Below are 16,425 nucleotides of genomic sequence, written 5' to 3' on the forward strand. Positions count from 1 at the left end.
ACGTCCAGTCTGAAGTCTTAACCACCAGAAATCTACAACACCTTTACAAGTTAAAGACTGCACCCCCAGACCTGCACCTTTAAAAGAGACTATCCTTTTGAGAAGATTCAACATGTTTACCGTGAACCATGAACACCTACCTCACTTTAAACCACTTACCCTTTTTCCTCTCTATCTATTGGTGTTTATGCATGTGTGGGTGAATGTGTGTGTGAGTGGTGTTGTGAACACCTCAGGAATTGTGTAAAAATAAATAGTTAATCTTCTGTTTTTAACCTACAAGAAAAGCTGTAATTTGTCTGTTTACTTGACCTAAACAACACTCAGGGGCTAACTCATCATTTTTAACAAGACATGTTTACAGTCAGGTGAACACCCACACCCCTTAGCACCTTTTCCTAACAGTTATGTTAAGTGCTGAAATGGTTTTGTTGTTATCTGCAATGACAACAAACAGAGGTGATGAGAAAGAACATTTTAGTATTCTTAGAAGCAAATCTTATTATGTGATAAAATGGAAGGAATAGAAAAGATTTATTTCACTGTTGACTGCTGTGTTGCCTGGGCTTTAAGCTCTGGAACTCCCTTCCTAACCCTCTCTGCCTCTCTAAATTTTCCTCCTCCTTGAATTGAAGAGCCTTGGGACATTTTACTATGTTCAATGTGCTGTATAAATGCAAGTTGTTCTTGTTATTTAAATTGCATCATAAGAATTAGTGGCAGAGTAACAATTTGATTTGAATCTGAAGGAGAAAGTCCCAGAAGACTTGAAGGGAGGGAGGTGGTACATTAGTTACAGTAATACTAGAGGCAATGGTCAGCTGGTCATCAGCTCAATACGTGGAATTCAGGGACTAGATATTCCTATGCAGAATGGCCATTATCAGCAGATTGGTTATGCACAGCAGATTAGACGAAGCTATGTTGCCTACTTTACTAGCAGCTGAGAATGTTTTTCTGCTGTTGACAAAAAGGAGCCTGTGCACAGATTACATCTTGTTGAGTGCTCTCGAGTTTTGATTTACTTTCTGTCTCCAGAGTGGTTTAACCAGGCTGAGAGCCCAGTTGCTGATCTTCTCTTCCTTTCTTTCTGGTCACTCCCTTTGATAACCTGCAGCTTTCTCAAAGCACTTGGGGAGAGATTTCTTCCAGGGTGATTTTCTGCCCTGACTTCCTCATAAGGGTAGAAATTCCATTTGGCAAAATACACTTCTAAAAGGAAAAAAAGAAAGAACTTGCAACTTTCACAACCTCACAATGTCCCAAAGAACTTGCATATATATAGCACTTTTCACAGATGACAGATTTCCTTCCCGAAAGGACATTAAAGAGCCAGATGGGTTTTTTCCAGATTTTTATTACTTAGTTGAATTTAAATTCCACCAGCTGCTGCGGTGGGATTTGAACCCATGTCCCCAGGGCATTAGTCTGAGCCTGTGGATTACCAGTCCACTGACATCACTATGCCACCAACTCCCTGGGAGTGTAGTGGCTCTTGTAAGAAACGCGGAAACCAATTTATGCACAGCAAGCTCCCACAAATAGCAATGAAATATTCTGCTTCAGTGATATGAATTGAGAGATAAATGTTAGCCAGGACACCAGGCAGAACCTCCCTGCTCTTCTTCAAATGGTGTCATGGGATCTTGTACATTCACCAGAGAGGAAAGACATCTTTGGATGAGATGTGAAACCAAGGCTGTGTCTGCCTTCACAGATGGGATAAACAAATCCCATGGCACTATTTCAAAGAAGAGCAGGGGAGTTTTCCATGGTGTCCTAGCCAATATTAGTCCATCAACCAAACATCACTAAAGAATCTGGTCATTATCGTATCGCTGTTTGTGGGAGCTTGCTGTGCACATATTGGCTGCCATGTTTCCTGTATTACAAAAGTGACTACACTTCAAAAGTACTTAATTGGCTGTAAGCTGCTCTGGCATATCCTGGAATCATGAAAGGTGCTATATAAATGCAAGATCTTTCTTGATTCAGAAGTATTCATTATTGACACCTATCGGATGGGCTACGGTCTTTTCTGGTCCTATACTTTCCAGTGTTCCTATTTTAACCCATTTAACATAAACACTTGTATCAAAACAATATACAGAGGAATATCATACCAAAGCATCAAGCGTTTGTAATTATTGTGGCCATTAATATTTTTGGTTTATATCTTCTGCCACATCAACCACTCAACTTTTTCTGCTGGTGGGGGAGTCTAGGACAGGGGGACGTAACCTTAAAATCAGAACCAGGCCAGGAACCGTCTCATTCATGACTATGCACGATGGATGACACTCTATTATTGGGTAGGGTTGAAAAGCTACTAAAGCAATTTTGGTGCTTAATATCTAGATTAAAACTAACACAAGATAAAGATGATTCATATTAAGGACAAGAGCTGTTCATCCAGTATTACAAAATATTACAGTTCAGTTTTTATATAGTCCTTTAAGAGACAAAACCACAATGATTTTTTTTAATGGAAATTACTTTAACATTGGCAGTAACCAATATAAAATTAATGCTGATTGGAAAATCTAGGTGAAAGGGATATCATTCAGACAAACTCATTTCTTTCTACTGTGTTTTTCCCTGAATACAGAAAACTTCATTGTACTCGGAACTACATCCACCTGAATCTGTTTTTCTCTTTCATTTTGCGGGCAATATCTGTCTTACTGAAGGATGACGCGCTGTACTCAGAACATAGTTCTGGTCAGTGTAATGAAGCAGCACTGGTAAGTCAAGAGAATTCATCATTGCCTTCTTTTAAACACAATGTATCTCATCCTGTCCACCATCTACAAGGCACAAGTCAGGAGTGTGATGGAATACTCTCCACTTGCCAGGATGGGTGCAGCTCCAACAACACTCAAGAAGCTCGACACCATCCAGGACAAAGCAGCCCGCTTGATTGGCACCCCATCTACAAACATTCACTCCCTCCACTACCGACACACAGTGGCAGCAGTGTGTACCATCTACAAGATGCACTGCAGCAAAGCACCAAGGCTCCTTAGACAGCACCTTCCAAACCCGCGACCTCTGCCAACTAGAAGAACAAAGGCAGCATAAGCATGGGAGCACCACCACCTGCAAATTCCCCTCCATGTCACACACCGTCCTGACTTGGAACTATATCACCGTTCCTTCACTGTCGCTGGGTCAAAATCCTGGAAGGCTCTCCCTAACAGCACTGTGGGTGTACCTACTCAACATGGACTGCAGCGGTTCAAGAAGGCAGCTCACCACCACCTTCTCAAGGGCAATTAGGGAGGGCAATAAATGCTGGCATAGCCAGTGACGCCTACATCCCATAAATGAATTTTTAAAAATCAAATAATATGCCCACAGTTGACTAACAAAAAGACTGATCAGAGGATTGTTGCTGTGAATAAAACTTGTATTGATATGGCACATAATCACAACCAAATGTCTCCAAGAACTTTACACATAATGAATTACTTTGAAATGCAATTAATGTAGTGAAAGTATAACTTATACCATAAAATGACCATATAGCACTAAATTAGAGCGCATTAGTAAGTTTAACAACTGTAAAATTTTGTTCTGAGTCTTTCCAGATAGATATTTGACATTTTAAAATCAGATTGAACAATAAACACTTCTAGAAATCAGCAGTGTCTCAAACATCCCATTCTGTGCTGAGATACCAATAGAATAATAGAATATGAAGCATAGGATGGTTACAGCACAAAAGGAGGCCATTTGGCTCGTTGTATCCGTGCCAGCTCTCTGCTAGGAGCAACTCACCTAGTTCCACTTCCCTGCCTTTTCCCTGTAGCCCTGCAGTTTTCTTTCCTCTTCAGATAATTATCCTGTTTTTTGAAGGCCTCGATTGAATCTGCCGCCAGCGCACTCTCAGGCAGTGCATTCCAGATCCTAACCACTCGCTGCGTTAAAAAAAAGCTTTTCCTCATGTCGCTAAATGGCCTACTCATGCTCCTATGTTCCTACCAGTGGGAACAGTTTCTCGCTATCTACTCTGTCCAGACCCCTTATGATTTTGAACATCTCTATCAAATCTTCTCTTAATCTTCTCTTCAAGGAGAACAGCCCCAAGCTGCTCCAACCTATCCACGTTACTGAAGTTCCTCATCCCTGGAACCATAATGCACCTCCTCTGGCGATATGAGGTTGCTTCAGTGCTTCTCATTCTTGGCCAGCCCAATCTCCTCACAACCCCCAATGACCGAGACATGCCCAACCAGCCCCCAGTTGGAGAACCTCTGGTGTCAGCAAGCACAGCCAGCAGCAAGATCCCACAAACAGCAACGAGATGGTTGAATGGTCCACCTGTTTCCTCAGTGGTGTAGGTTGAAGGAGAAATGTTGGGGAAGTAGCAGCGCTTCAAATCATGCCATGAAATCAACAGAACAGGCGTAGATGGTTTAACATCTCATCTGAAAAATGGAGCAATAAGACCGTACCCTAGACAAACAGAATTGTTGTTCTTGCATCTCGAGGTATAGAATGCAAAAGCAACGAGGTCATTGCTGAACTTGTATAAGACCATGGCCACAGTTAGAGGATTGTGTAAGGATTGGTACACATTCTTACAGAAGTTGGACAAGGTGTGATGTAGATATAGTAAATCTTACCAGCGATGAAGAGTTATAGTTGTGAAGGCTTGAAAAACTGGAGGTTTTTCACTTGAGGTGAGCGGGTTAAAAAAAGTGCCTAATGAAAGGTTGTAACAACGTAAATAGTGATTATTTTCACTGATAATGCGAAACTAGAAAAAAAACTCTTTGCACTGATGGTGCCTCGAATGTGGAATTGTCTGCCGCAGACCATTGCTGAAGCAGAATCTGTTAATAGTTTTAATAATTACCTGAAAAACAGGAATATTCAAAGAGTATGAGAAGCAAGAAGGAGAGTGGGGTTAAACTGGGTAGCTCACGTGGAGAAAAACATCTGATGGGCTGAATTGCCTGACTCCGTGCCTTATCATTTTTTGATTCTTTTACTTATTCTGAAATTCGGGTCAAAAGATCAAGTGAAATCAGCTTTGAGCAGGTTGACAGAACAAAAATAAAAGAATATTTGGGGAATCAGAAAAAATTCACCGTTAACTGCTTCTACAAAATACGATGCTAAAATGAGCTGGTGTGCATCTTTAAAAGTATCCTCGTGGAACTTTGTTCAGCCTCTGCACATCATGGTGGGTGACTGTTGGTGTTTTCTAAGTTGGCATAGAAAGATAATAAAGTTCTCACTGTATCGAAATGACAGTAATAATGGGGGGAATTTTATGCTGTCTTCCGCAGCGGGTTTGGAGGTGAGGAGAGCATAAAATCGGTTGGGATGGTGGCGCCACCGGCAATTGAGGCCCTTAACTGGGCAATTAATCTGCAATTAAGGGCTCCATCCTGCCGTCGCAATTAGCCGTGCAGCAGGCGGACCTGTCGTCGCATGGGAAGCACGCCATGAAAAGCCGTGCAGGCTGCATCCTGGCTCCGGGGGGCAGTGGAGTGGGGGGTGGGGGTGGGCGCCATCATTAAAAGGCACAGTGCCTGAATGAGGGACCCAGCATCGGAAGCCACCCCCCTGCCTTTGAAGCAAACCCCCCCCGACACCGCCCCTCCCCACAACTCCTACCCCGCAAGACCCCTCCCGCCCTGACCTAGCTGTGGCCTGGGTTCAGTGCTGCTCCTGGCCCTCTGGTAGATGCTCTTCAGGCAACAGCCACTAAAGGCCTGCTCGGGTCTGCAAATAGAAAAACCAACCCGAGCCCGACAGAACCACATCCGAACCGGCCCAAGTCCTTCCATTTTTTCCCCGAGCCCGACCCAACCATCAGTTAACTTACCTTCCATTTTTCACTTTCTTGCTGATCTGCACAAGCTTAAAATATCTGTAACAAAACCCACCTTTCTAATCCAAAAATTAAATTAACAGTGGAGCCACCTACCTGTGATAGAGCGTGTCCGACCCGAGCCCGACACATGTCGTCAGGTCCCATCGGGTTCGGGTCGGGCAGCAGCCACTGTCTCCATGGTGGCGCTGCTCAGTGGAAGAGCCTTTGGTCTCTGATTGGCTGGCAGCTCTCCAAGGGCGGGACTTCCAGCGACCGGGTCCTTGATCCTGTGGAAGGCCCACCGCTGTCCAGCTAAGAGCTCGATTGGCACTAGATTCATTAGGCCTTCCAGAGAAGAGGTGATGCAGAGTTTTCGGCATCGCTTTTTCCAGACTTTGAGACCCTGTTGCAAGCATAAAATTAGGGCCAATGATTCATACCCAGAGAAGACATCACATTAGAATTGTAGTCAACTGATCTTGACAATCATGTGTTTTATTGGGTTTAACCTTAATTTCAAGTTCATTTTTCCGTCTGTGGTTATCAGCCTTAATCAAATTTAATCCTAAAATCCGCAGATTTAGTATTGTTATGATCAGGTGAGGAGGGGTCGAAGGGCTCCCCTCTTGTCCCTCTCCTGTTTGACTGCAACAAGGTTTATTTTGTTTTTAAAGTAGATGTACTTGTCAATTCAGTGAGTGTTTAACTGTTTACATGCTACGATCATAAAAAGAATCAAATGGACAGGTTTTCTTGAGTTTAACAAATAAAGAGGTTAGCTTTATTGTACTTGAACCAATCTAAGTAAAATAATAAACTATGCTCCAACTTTCACACACGCACACACTCGAGGTTCAGACAAGCAAGAGAAGACCCGAGTGGGGTCTCCCCTTTCTCCAGTCTACCTTGCAAGCTGCAAACCCTGCCTGCTCTTTGTAACCACACACACAAACAATTAAGTTACAGAGTGGGGGAGGATACCTTGGTCGGATTAGAATCCGAAGCAATAAAAAAGGGTATACAGTCTGTGGAGTTTGGTGACTCAATTGTCCTCTGGATGAACTCGGTGGTCCTGAGGCTTCCGGCTTGCAAATATCGTTCTCCTGGAGAACAGCGAGGCAGATGATTTCCTTCACAGAGTCTCTGTCTGTAGCCGAGGTGGTTACAGCCAGCAGGCAGGGTTCGCAGCTTGCAAGATGGACTGGAGAGAGAGAGAGAGAAAGAGGGGCATCCCCACTTGTGTCTTCCCTGGTTAATGTCTAGTTGCTTGCCTGGTCTGCAGAGAGAGAAAAAACCAGCTTAAACACACAGATGGTGGGCCTGTCACATGACCTTCACCAAGTATGTATTTCCTCTTACAACTCAATCAATTCATGTCTAGAAATTCCCTTCTCTCAACCATTGTTCAAGTAATTAACAACATGCCCTGGGTAGGTTACCTGAGCTTTAGTGAACTCGCTCTTTTCAAGACTTACCATGAGGTCAGCTGACTGTAACCTTTGGAAGAGGGCTTCTTACCGGTCTAGGTGGTTTCCCCCCACCCCCCCTCAAAATTGGGAGAGCTATCCCACAGACTAGTCACGCAACAGCCTGACATAGGCATATTCACGGAATCATACCTTACAGACAATGTCCCTGACACCACCATCAACATCCCTCGGTTTGTCCTGCTAACCGACCCAAACCTGACGGGACCCGATGACATGTGTCGGGCTCGGGTGGGTCTGGTCAGGTCGCACTTCAGGGTCCGGCATTTGGGCTCGGGTCAGGTCGGGCCGGGCCAGATCGGACACACTCTATCACCACCTCAGGTAAGTGACTCTAATGTTAATTTACTTTCTGGACTTTAAAGGTGGTTTTGTTACAGTTATTTTAAGCTTGTGCAGATAAGGAACAAAGTGAAAGATGGAAAGTAGGTTAACTGATGGTTGGGTCGGGTCAGGTGCGGGAAAAAATGGAAGGACTCGGGCCAGCTCGGGCTCGGGCTTGGGCTTGGATGGGGTTCTGTCGGGCTCGGGTCGGGTCTCATTTGCAGACCCGACCAGGCCTTTATGTCCTGTCCCACCGGCAGGACAGACCCAGCAGAGGTGGCGGCACAGTGGTATACAGTCGGGAGGGAGTTGCCTTGGGAGTCCTCAACATCGACTCCGGACCCCATGAAGTCTCATGGCATCAGGTCAAACATGGGCAAGGAAACCTCCTGCTGATTACCACCTACCGCACCCCCTCAACTGATGAATCGGTGCTTCTCCATGTTGAACATCAATTAGAAGACACACTAAGAGTAACAAGGGCACAGAATGTACTCTGGGTGGGGACTTCAATGTCCATTACCAAGAGTGGTTCGGTAGCACCACTACTGACCAAGCTGGCCGAGTCCTAAAGGACAGAGCTGCTAGACAGGGTTTGCGGCATGTGGTAAGGGAATCAACAAGAGGGAGAAACATACTTGACCTCGTCCTCACCAATCTACTTGTCACAGATGCATCTATCCATGACAGTATTGGTAGCAGTGACCATCGCACAGTCCTTGTGGAGACGAAGTCCCATCTTCACATTGAGGGTACCCACCATCGTGTTGTGTGGCACTACCACTGTGCTAAATGGGATAGATTTATAAAAGACCTAGCAACTCAATACTGGGCATCGATGAGGCACTGTGGGCCATCAGCAGCAGTAGAACTGTATTCAACCACAACCTGTAACCTCATGGCCTGGCATATCCCCCACTCTACCATTACCATCAAGCTAGGGAACCAATCCTGGTTCAATCAAGAGTGCAGGAAGGCATGCCAGGAGCAGCACCAGGCATACCTAAAAATGAGTTGTTAGCCTGGTGAAGCTACAACACAGGACTACTTGAATGCCATACTGTGGAAGCAGCATGCAATAGACAGGGCTAAGCGATCCCACAATCAACGGATCAGACACAAGCTCTGCAGTCCTGCCACATACAGTCATGAATGGTAGTGGACAATTAAACAACTGACAGGAAGAGGAGGCTCCACAAATATCCCCATCCTTAACAATGAAGGAGCCCAGCACATTGATGCCAAAAGACGAGGCTCAAGCATTTGCATCCATGTTCAGCCAGAAGTGTTGAGTGGACGATCCATCTCGGCCTCCTCCAGATGTCAGTCTTCAGTCAATTCGATTCACTTCACGTGATATCAAGAAACGGCTGTAAACACTGGTTACTGCAAAGGCAATGGGCCCTGACAACATTCCAGCAATAGTACTGAAGACTTGTGCTTCAGAACTAGATGTACCCCTAGCCAAGCTGTTCCAGTACAGCTACAACACTGGCATCTACCCAGCAATGTAGAAAATTGCCCTGGTATGTCCTGTGCACAAAAAGCAGGACAAATCCAACCCGGTCATTTGCCACCCCATCAGTCTACTCTCGATCATCAGTAAAGTGATGGAAGGGTTGTCAACAGTGCTATCAAGCCGCACTTGCTTAGCAATAACATGCTCAGTGACGCTCAGTTTGGATTCCGCCAGGGCCACTCAGCTCCTGACCTCATTACAGCCTTGGCTCAAACAAAAGAGCTGAACTCCAGAGATGAGGTGAAAGTGACTGCCCTTGATATCAAGGCAGCATTTGACCGAGTTTAGCATCAAGGAGCCCTAGCAAAACTGAAGTCAATGGGAATCGGGGGGAAAACTCTCCGCTGCTGGGAGTCATACTAACACAAAGGAAGATGGTTGTGGTTATTGGAGGTCAATCATCTCAGCCCCAGTACATCACTGCAGGAGTTCCTCAGGGTAGTGTCCTAGGCCTAACCATCTTCAGCTGTTTCATCAACGACCTTCCCTCCATCATAAGGTCAGAAGTGGGGATGTTCGCTGATGATTGCACAATGTTCAGCACCATTCACGACTCCTCAGATACTGAAGCAGCCTGTGTCCATATGCAGCAAGATCCGAACAACATCCAGACTTGGGCTGATAAGTGGCAAGTAACATACTTACCAAACAACTGCCAGACAATGACCATCTCAAACAAGAGAGAATCTAACCATCTGCCCTTGATGTTCAATGGCATTACCATCGCCGAATCCCCCACTATCAACATCCTGGGGTTACCATTGACCAGAAACTGAACTGGACCAGCCACATAAATGCTGTGGCTACAAAAGCAGGTCAGAGGCTGGAAATTCTGCGGCGAGTAACTCAGGTCCTGATTCCCCATTGCCTGTCCACCATCTACCACGCACATGTCAGGAGTGTGATGGAATACTGTCCACTTGCCTGGATGGGTGCAGCTACAACAACACTCGACACCATCCAGGACAAAACAGCCCGCTTGATTAGCATCCCATCTACAAACATTCACTCCCTTCACCACCGACGCACAGTGGCAGCAGTGTATACCATCTGCCAGATGCACTGCAGCAACCCACCATGGCTCCTTCAACAGCACCTTCCAAACCTCTGAGCTCTACTATGTAAAAGGACAAGGGCAGCAGATGCACGGGAACACCACCACCTGCATTCCCCTCCAAGCCACATACTATCTTGACTTGGAACTATATCGCCCTTCATTCACTGTCACTGGGTCAAAATCCTGGAACTCCCTTCTTAACGCACTGTGGTTGTACCTACACCCCAAGGTTTGCAGCGGGCAGCTCACCACCACCTTCTCAAGGGCAAGTAGGGATGGGCAATAAATGCTGCCCGAGCCAGCGATGCCTACATTCCATGAATGAATAAAGAAAAGCACTGGAATAAGCAATATCTCTTTAACTTGGGTAGTTAAGGGAACCTGCCAGTATCCTTTTAACAAGTCTATCTTAGTTATGTAGGTGGCATTTCCTACTCAGTCAATACAGTCCTCCAGGTAGGGAATTGGGTAGGAATCAGCTCTGCTCACTGCATTAACCTCCCTGTAATCAATACAGAGCCTTGATGAGCCATCGGGCTTGGGCTCAATCAACTTGTGCTCCAGCATATATTGAATTTCCTCCCAAACCTGGGTCAGTTTTCCAGGACCTAGGCAATAGGGATTTTGTTTTATGGCAGGGATCTTTCCTACATCCACATCGAGTGGGGCAGGAATTGTACACCCTGGTTTGTCCCTGCAGATCTCTTTAAATGCTGTGAGCAGCCTTGTTAGGTCACTCTGGTCTATGTTTAAATAGAGTCATAGAGTCAGAGAGTTATACAGCACAGAAACAGGCCCTTTGGCCCATCGTGTCTCTACCGGCCATCAAGCCATAACTGTTCTAATCCCTTTTTCCAGCACTTGGCCCGTAGCCTTGTATGCTATGACACTTCAAGTGCTCATCTAAATACTTCTTAAATGTCGTGACAGTTCCTGCCTCTACCACCCCTTCAGGCAGTGCATTCCAGATTCCAACCACCCTCTGGGTGAAAATATTTTTCCTCAAATCTCCTCTAAACCTCCTGCCCCTTACCTTAAATCTATGCCCCCTGGTTATTGACCCCTCCACCAAGGATAAAAGTTTCTTCCTATCCAACCTATCAATGTCCCTCATAATTTTGTATACCTCAATCAGGTCCCCCTTCAGCCTTCTCTGCTCTAAGGAAAAGAACCCTAGCCTTTCCAATCTCTCTTCATAGCTGAAATACCCCAGCCCAGGCCACATCCTGGTGAATCTCCTCTGCACCCTTTCTGGTGTAATCACATCCTTCCTATAGTATGGTGACCAGAACTGTACACAATACTCCAGCTGTGACCTAACTAGCGTTTTATACAGCTCCATCATAGCCACCCTGCTCTTATATTCTGTGTCTTGGCTAATAAAGGCAAAATCCCATATGCCTCCCTAACCACCTTACCTACCTGTGCTGCTGCCTTCAGTGACCGATGGACAAGTACACCAAGGTCCTTCTGACCCTCTACTTCCTAGGGTCCTACCATCCATTGTATATTCCCTTGACTTGTTAGTCCTCCTAAAATGCATCACCTCACGCTTCTCAGAATTAAATTCCATTTGCCACTGCTCCGCCCATCTTACCAGCCCATCTATATTGTCCTGCAATCTAAGGCTTTCCTCCTCGCTATTTACGACACCACCAATCTTCGTGTCATCTGCGAACTTATTGATCATACCTCCTATATTCATGTCTAAATCATTAATGTACACTACAAACAGCATGGGTCCCAACACTGATCCCTGCAGTACACCACTGGTCACAGGCTTCCACTCACAAAAACAACCCTCGACCATCACCCTCTGCCTCCTGCCATGAAGCTAATTTTGGATTCAATTTGCCAAATTGCCCTGGATCCCATGGGCTCTTACCTTCTTAACCAATCTCCCATGCGGGACCTTATCAAAAGCCTTACTGAAGTCCATGTAGACTACATCAACTGCTTTACCCTCATCTACACATCTAGTCACCTCCTCGAAAAATTCAATCAAGTTTGTGAGACATGATCTCCCCCAGACAAAGCCATGCTGGCTATCACTGATTAATCCCTACCTCTCCGAGTGGAGATTAATCCTGTCCCTCAATATTTTCCAATAGTTTCCCTACCACTGATGTTAGACTCACCGGCCTGTAATTACCTGGTTTATCCCTGCTACCCTTCTTGAATAATGGTACCACATTCACAGTCCTCCAGTCCTCTAGTACCTCTCCTGTGGCCAGAGAGGATTTGAAAATTTATGTCAGAGCCCCTGCTATCTCCTCCCTTGCCTCACATAACAGCCTGGGATACATTTCATCTGGGCCTGGGGTTTTATCCACTTTTAAGCCGGCTAAAACAAATAATACTTCCTCCCTTTCAATGCTAATTTATTCAAGTATATCACAATCCACCTCCCTGATCTCTACACCTACATCATCCTTCTCCATAGTGAACACAGATGAAAAGTAATCATTTAAAACCTCACCTCTGTCCTCCAGCTCCACGCACAGATTGCCCCTTTGGTCCCTAATGGGCCCTACTCTTTCCCTGGTTATCCTCTTGCATTTAATATACTTATAAAATGCCTTGGGAATTTCCTTTATCTTGCCCACAAGTGTTTTTTCATGTCCCCCTCTTCACTCTCCTAATTACTTTTTATAAGTACCCTCCTACACTTTCTATACTGCTCTAGGTCCTCCACTGTTTTCAGCGCTCTGAGTCTGCCAAAAGCCTCCTTTTTTTTTCCTTATGCAATCCTCTATATCCCTTGACATCCAGGGTTCCCTGGACTTGTTGGCCCTACCCTTCACCTTTACAGGAACATGTTGGCCCTTAACGCTCACTATTTCCTCTTTGAATGACTCCCACTGGTCTGATGTAGACTTTCCTACAAATAGCTGCTCCCAGTCCACTTTGCCCAGATCCTATTTTTTCATATTGAAATCGGCCTTCCCCCAGTTTAGTACCTTTATTTCTGGTCCATCTTTGCCCTTTTCCATAACTACCTTAAATCTTATAGAGTTTTGGTCACTATCCCCGAAATGCTCCCCCACTGATACTTCTACCACTTGTCCGGTTTCATTCCCTAGGATTAGGTCCAATACCGCCCCTTCTCTTGTAGGACTTTCTACGTACTGACTCAAAAAGCTCTCCTGTATGCATTTTAAGAATTCCGCCTCCTTCAAGCCTTTTGCACTAAGACTATCCCAGTTGATATTGGGGAAGTTGAAATCCCCTACTATTATTACCCTATTATTTTTACACCTCTCTGAGATTTGCCGCCATATCTGCTCCTCTATCTCTCCCTGACTGGAGTCCTGTAGTACACTCCCAGCCAAGTGATTGCCCCTTTTTGTTTTTAAGTTCTACCCATATGGCCTAATTTGAGGAACCTTCTAAGATATCATCCCTCCTTACTGCAGTAATTGACTCCTTGATCAACAGTGCAATGCCACCTCTTTTACCCCCTCTCCTGTCATGCCTGAATATTCTATACCCTGGAATATTGAGCTGCCAGTCCTTCCCCTCCCTCAACCATGTCTCTGTGATAGCAATAATTTCATTTTCCCATGTGTTAATCAACGTCCTCAATTCATCTGCCTTACTAGTAAGACTCCTTGCGTTAAAATAGGTGCAATTCACTTGTGCCTTAACAGGTTTATATTTGCTCTGCCTTCCAGACTGACTCAGTTTCTCTTCTATATTTGACTGTGCATCACCCCCTACTGTACCTCCACTCTGTATCCCGTCCCCCTGCCAAATTAGATTAATTAGTGGTGTCTAATTTCCCTAACATTTCAATGTTAGCTAACCGGATGGTAGGGGGTTCGATTTGGGAATCCTCCAGGCCTCCCTCTAACTCATCCTCTCTGTCCCTTTCATCCTCCTCTTTCCTGACTGCCTGACAGACCTGTGCTTGGTTGTCCCATTCCCGGCTATGATACTGCTTTAACATATTGATGGAGCACAGCCTTTGTATTTTTCTACGGTCTGGGATGTCAATTAAATAATTCATCTTGCTAATCCTCTTTACTACTCTGTCTGTACAGGCAACTGTATTTCAGTGGTTCTCCCTGTATTGGTAACAGCACTAACAAATGGTCTCTGGGCTGAAATGTTCTGGCCTTGGCATGTTTATCTGCCTGCTTTTTCATAGCTGTCTGGGAGGTTTTTAGGTGTTCCTGAGCCACTGCACACGCTCTTGTGAGCCGTTCCCGGAAATGGAGTTGTAGTCTAACAAGGAAGTCTCATCTCTGTGTCCCAAAAACCTCTCCTTGATTAGTTTAACAGGACCTGTCACCTTATGCCCATAAACTAATTCAAAAGGACTAAAGCCAGTGGACTCATTGGGTGAGTCTCTGGTAGCAAACAGAAGAAATCCCAGCCCTTTGTCCAAGTCCTGGGGGTGCTCATAGCAGTATGCCCTAATCATCGTCTTTAGGGTCTGATGCCCCTTGTGACTGTGAGTGGGAGGCTGAGGACTTTAACTGGGTTATGCCCAGATTACCCATGACCTTTTTAAAGAATACCGGACATAAAATTCGTGCCCTGATCAATCTGGATCTCATCAGGCAGCCCATGTCAGGTGAAGAATTAGGTTAGCCCCTCCAAAACTACCTTGGCAGAGATCGTTCTTAGGGGAGTGGCCTCTGGAAATCGGGTAGCCACATCCATAATGGTGAGAAGATACTTGTAGCCCCCCTTCTGCTTTTGGCAGGGACCCCACACGATCCACCAGCACTCTGCTGAATGGCTCCCCAAAAGCCGGTATGGGAATAAGGGGTAATAAAAACAAGAAATGCTGGAACCACTCAGCAGGTCTGGCAGCATCTATGGAAAGAGAAGCAGAGTTAACGTTTCGGGTCAGTGACCCTTCTTCGGAACATAAGGTTCCAATGAAGGGTCACTGACCCGAAACGTTAACTCTGCTTCTCTTTCCATAGATGCTGCCAGACCTGCTGAGTGGTTCCAGCATTTCTTGTTTTTATTTCAGATTTCCAGCATCCGCAGTATTTTGCTTTTATTATTATGGGAATAAGGGGTGCAGGTTTTATTGCAGGTTGGGGCTTTCCCACAACCTGACAACCTGGCACATGTGGCAAGTTTTACGGAACTCCACCACATCTTTGTGGAGTTCTGGCCAGTCAAAATGCTGCTTTACGCGGGCTTGGGTTTTTCGGATATTGACATGTCCAGCCATTGCAGGTTCATGGGCTATTCTCAATATTTCCCTACAGTACCTCAACGGCACCACTACCTGGTGAACCACTGTCCACTCTTCGTCTGCAGTTCTGTGAGGAGGTCTCCACCTCCTCATCAGCACCTCATTCTTTAAATAGTTGCACTCTGGAACTTCCTTTGCTTCAGCTTGCAAACTTTTTTAACACTGGGTCAGCTTGCCGTGCCTCAACCAAGGAAGACCTGCTGAACACTTCCTTTGGTTCCTCTAAATTCCCAAAGAAGGTTTTGGATAATGAGACAGTAGAATCATCTGTCTGCAGTGCCAGTTCAGCCTCCTCTGATGGAGCTTGTTTGACTCTGGACCAGGTCACTACACAGTTAGGAAAATTGCTGAAGACCTTCTCCTGTAACTGCTTTGTCTCCCTGACCTCTTTAGGTCTTTCTAAGACTACTGGGGAAGCTACCACCTTCGCCGCCGCCAGATCATTACCAAGGATCAAGTCGATCCTGTCCACAGATAAAGTAGGGACAACCCCCATGGTTACCAGCCCTGAAACAAGGTCGCACTCCAGGTGCACCCGCTGTAAAGATATGGGCATATACCTTTCCCCGATACCATTTAATAATACTCTGGCATTCAATACACTCTCTGGGGGGGAAAGGTTATGCCTTTTCCCAACAGCAGGGATTGGGTGGCCCCTGTATCCCTGAGTATAACCTTGGGCTTGCTTGCCTCACTTGAGGGGTATGGGGTCACTTTTCCTTTGGACACAAAATTCTGGTAACACTCAAGGATTTTGTTAAGTTCACCCGCACTCACAGCGGTAGGTTTACTGGGTCTTACTGCCGCAGTATTTCCTTCTCGGGGTCTCTGTCTGTAGCAGTGATAGGACCAGGTGGTTCCAGTCAGCAGGCGGGGCTCGAAGCTTGTAAGGTGGACTGGAGAGAGAAAGGGGCGTCCCTACTTGGGTCTTCGCTGGCTAGTTGCTTGTCTGGTCTGCAGAGAGAGAAAAACGAGCTTAAACACACAGATGGT

The 16,425-nt window shown here is 45.7% G+C and overlaps 1 protein-coding gene across 2 annotated transcripts in view; it reads left to right on the forward strand.

Annotated features, from left to right (window-relative positions):
* Positions 1-16,425, forward strand: part of vipr2 (vasoactive intestinal peptide receptor 2) — a 168,542-nt gene that overhangs the window by 107,799 nt on the left and 44,318 nt on the right. For both annotated transcript variants that reach the window (XM_068014986.1, XM_068014987.1), the window contains one exon: positions 2,609-2,744. In XM_068014986.1, the coding sequence (XP_067871087.1) occupies positions 2,609-2,744 (136 nt within the window). The remainder of the gene's footprint in view (positions 1-2,608; positions 2,745-16,425) is intronic.

The sequence above is a fragment of the Heterodontus francisci genome, chromosome 2 (assembly GCF_036365525.1).
Source record: "Heterodontus francisci isolate sHetFra1 chromosome 2, sHetFra1.hap1, whole genome shotgun sequence".
Taxonomy (NCBI): Eukaryota; Metazoa; Chordata; class Chondrichthyes; order Heterodontiformes; family Heterodontidae; genus Heterodontus; species Heterodontus francisci.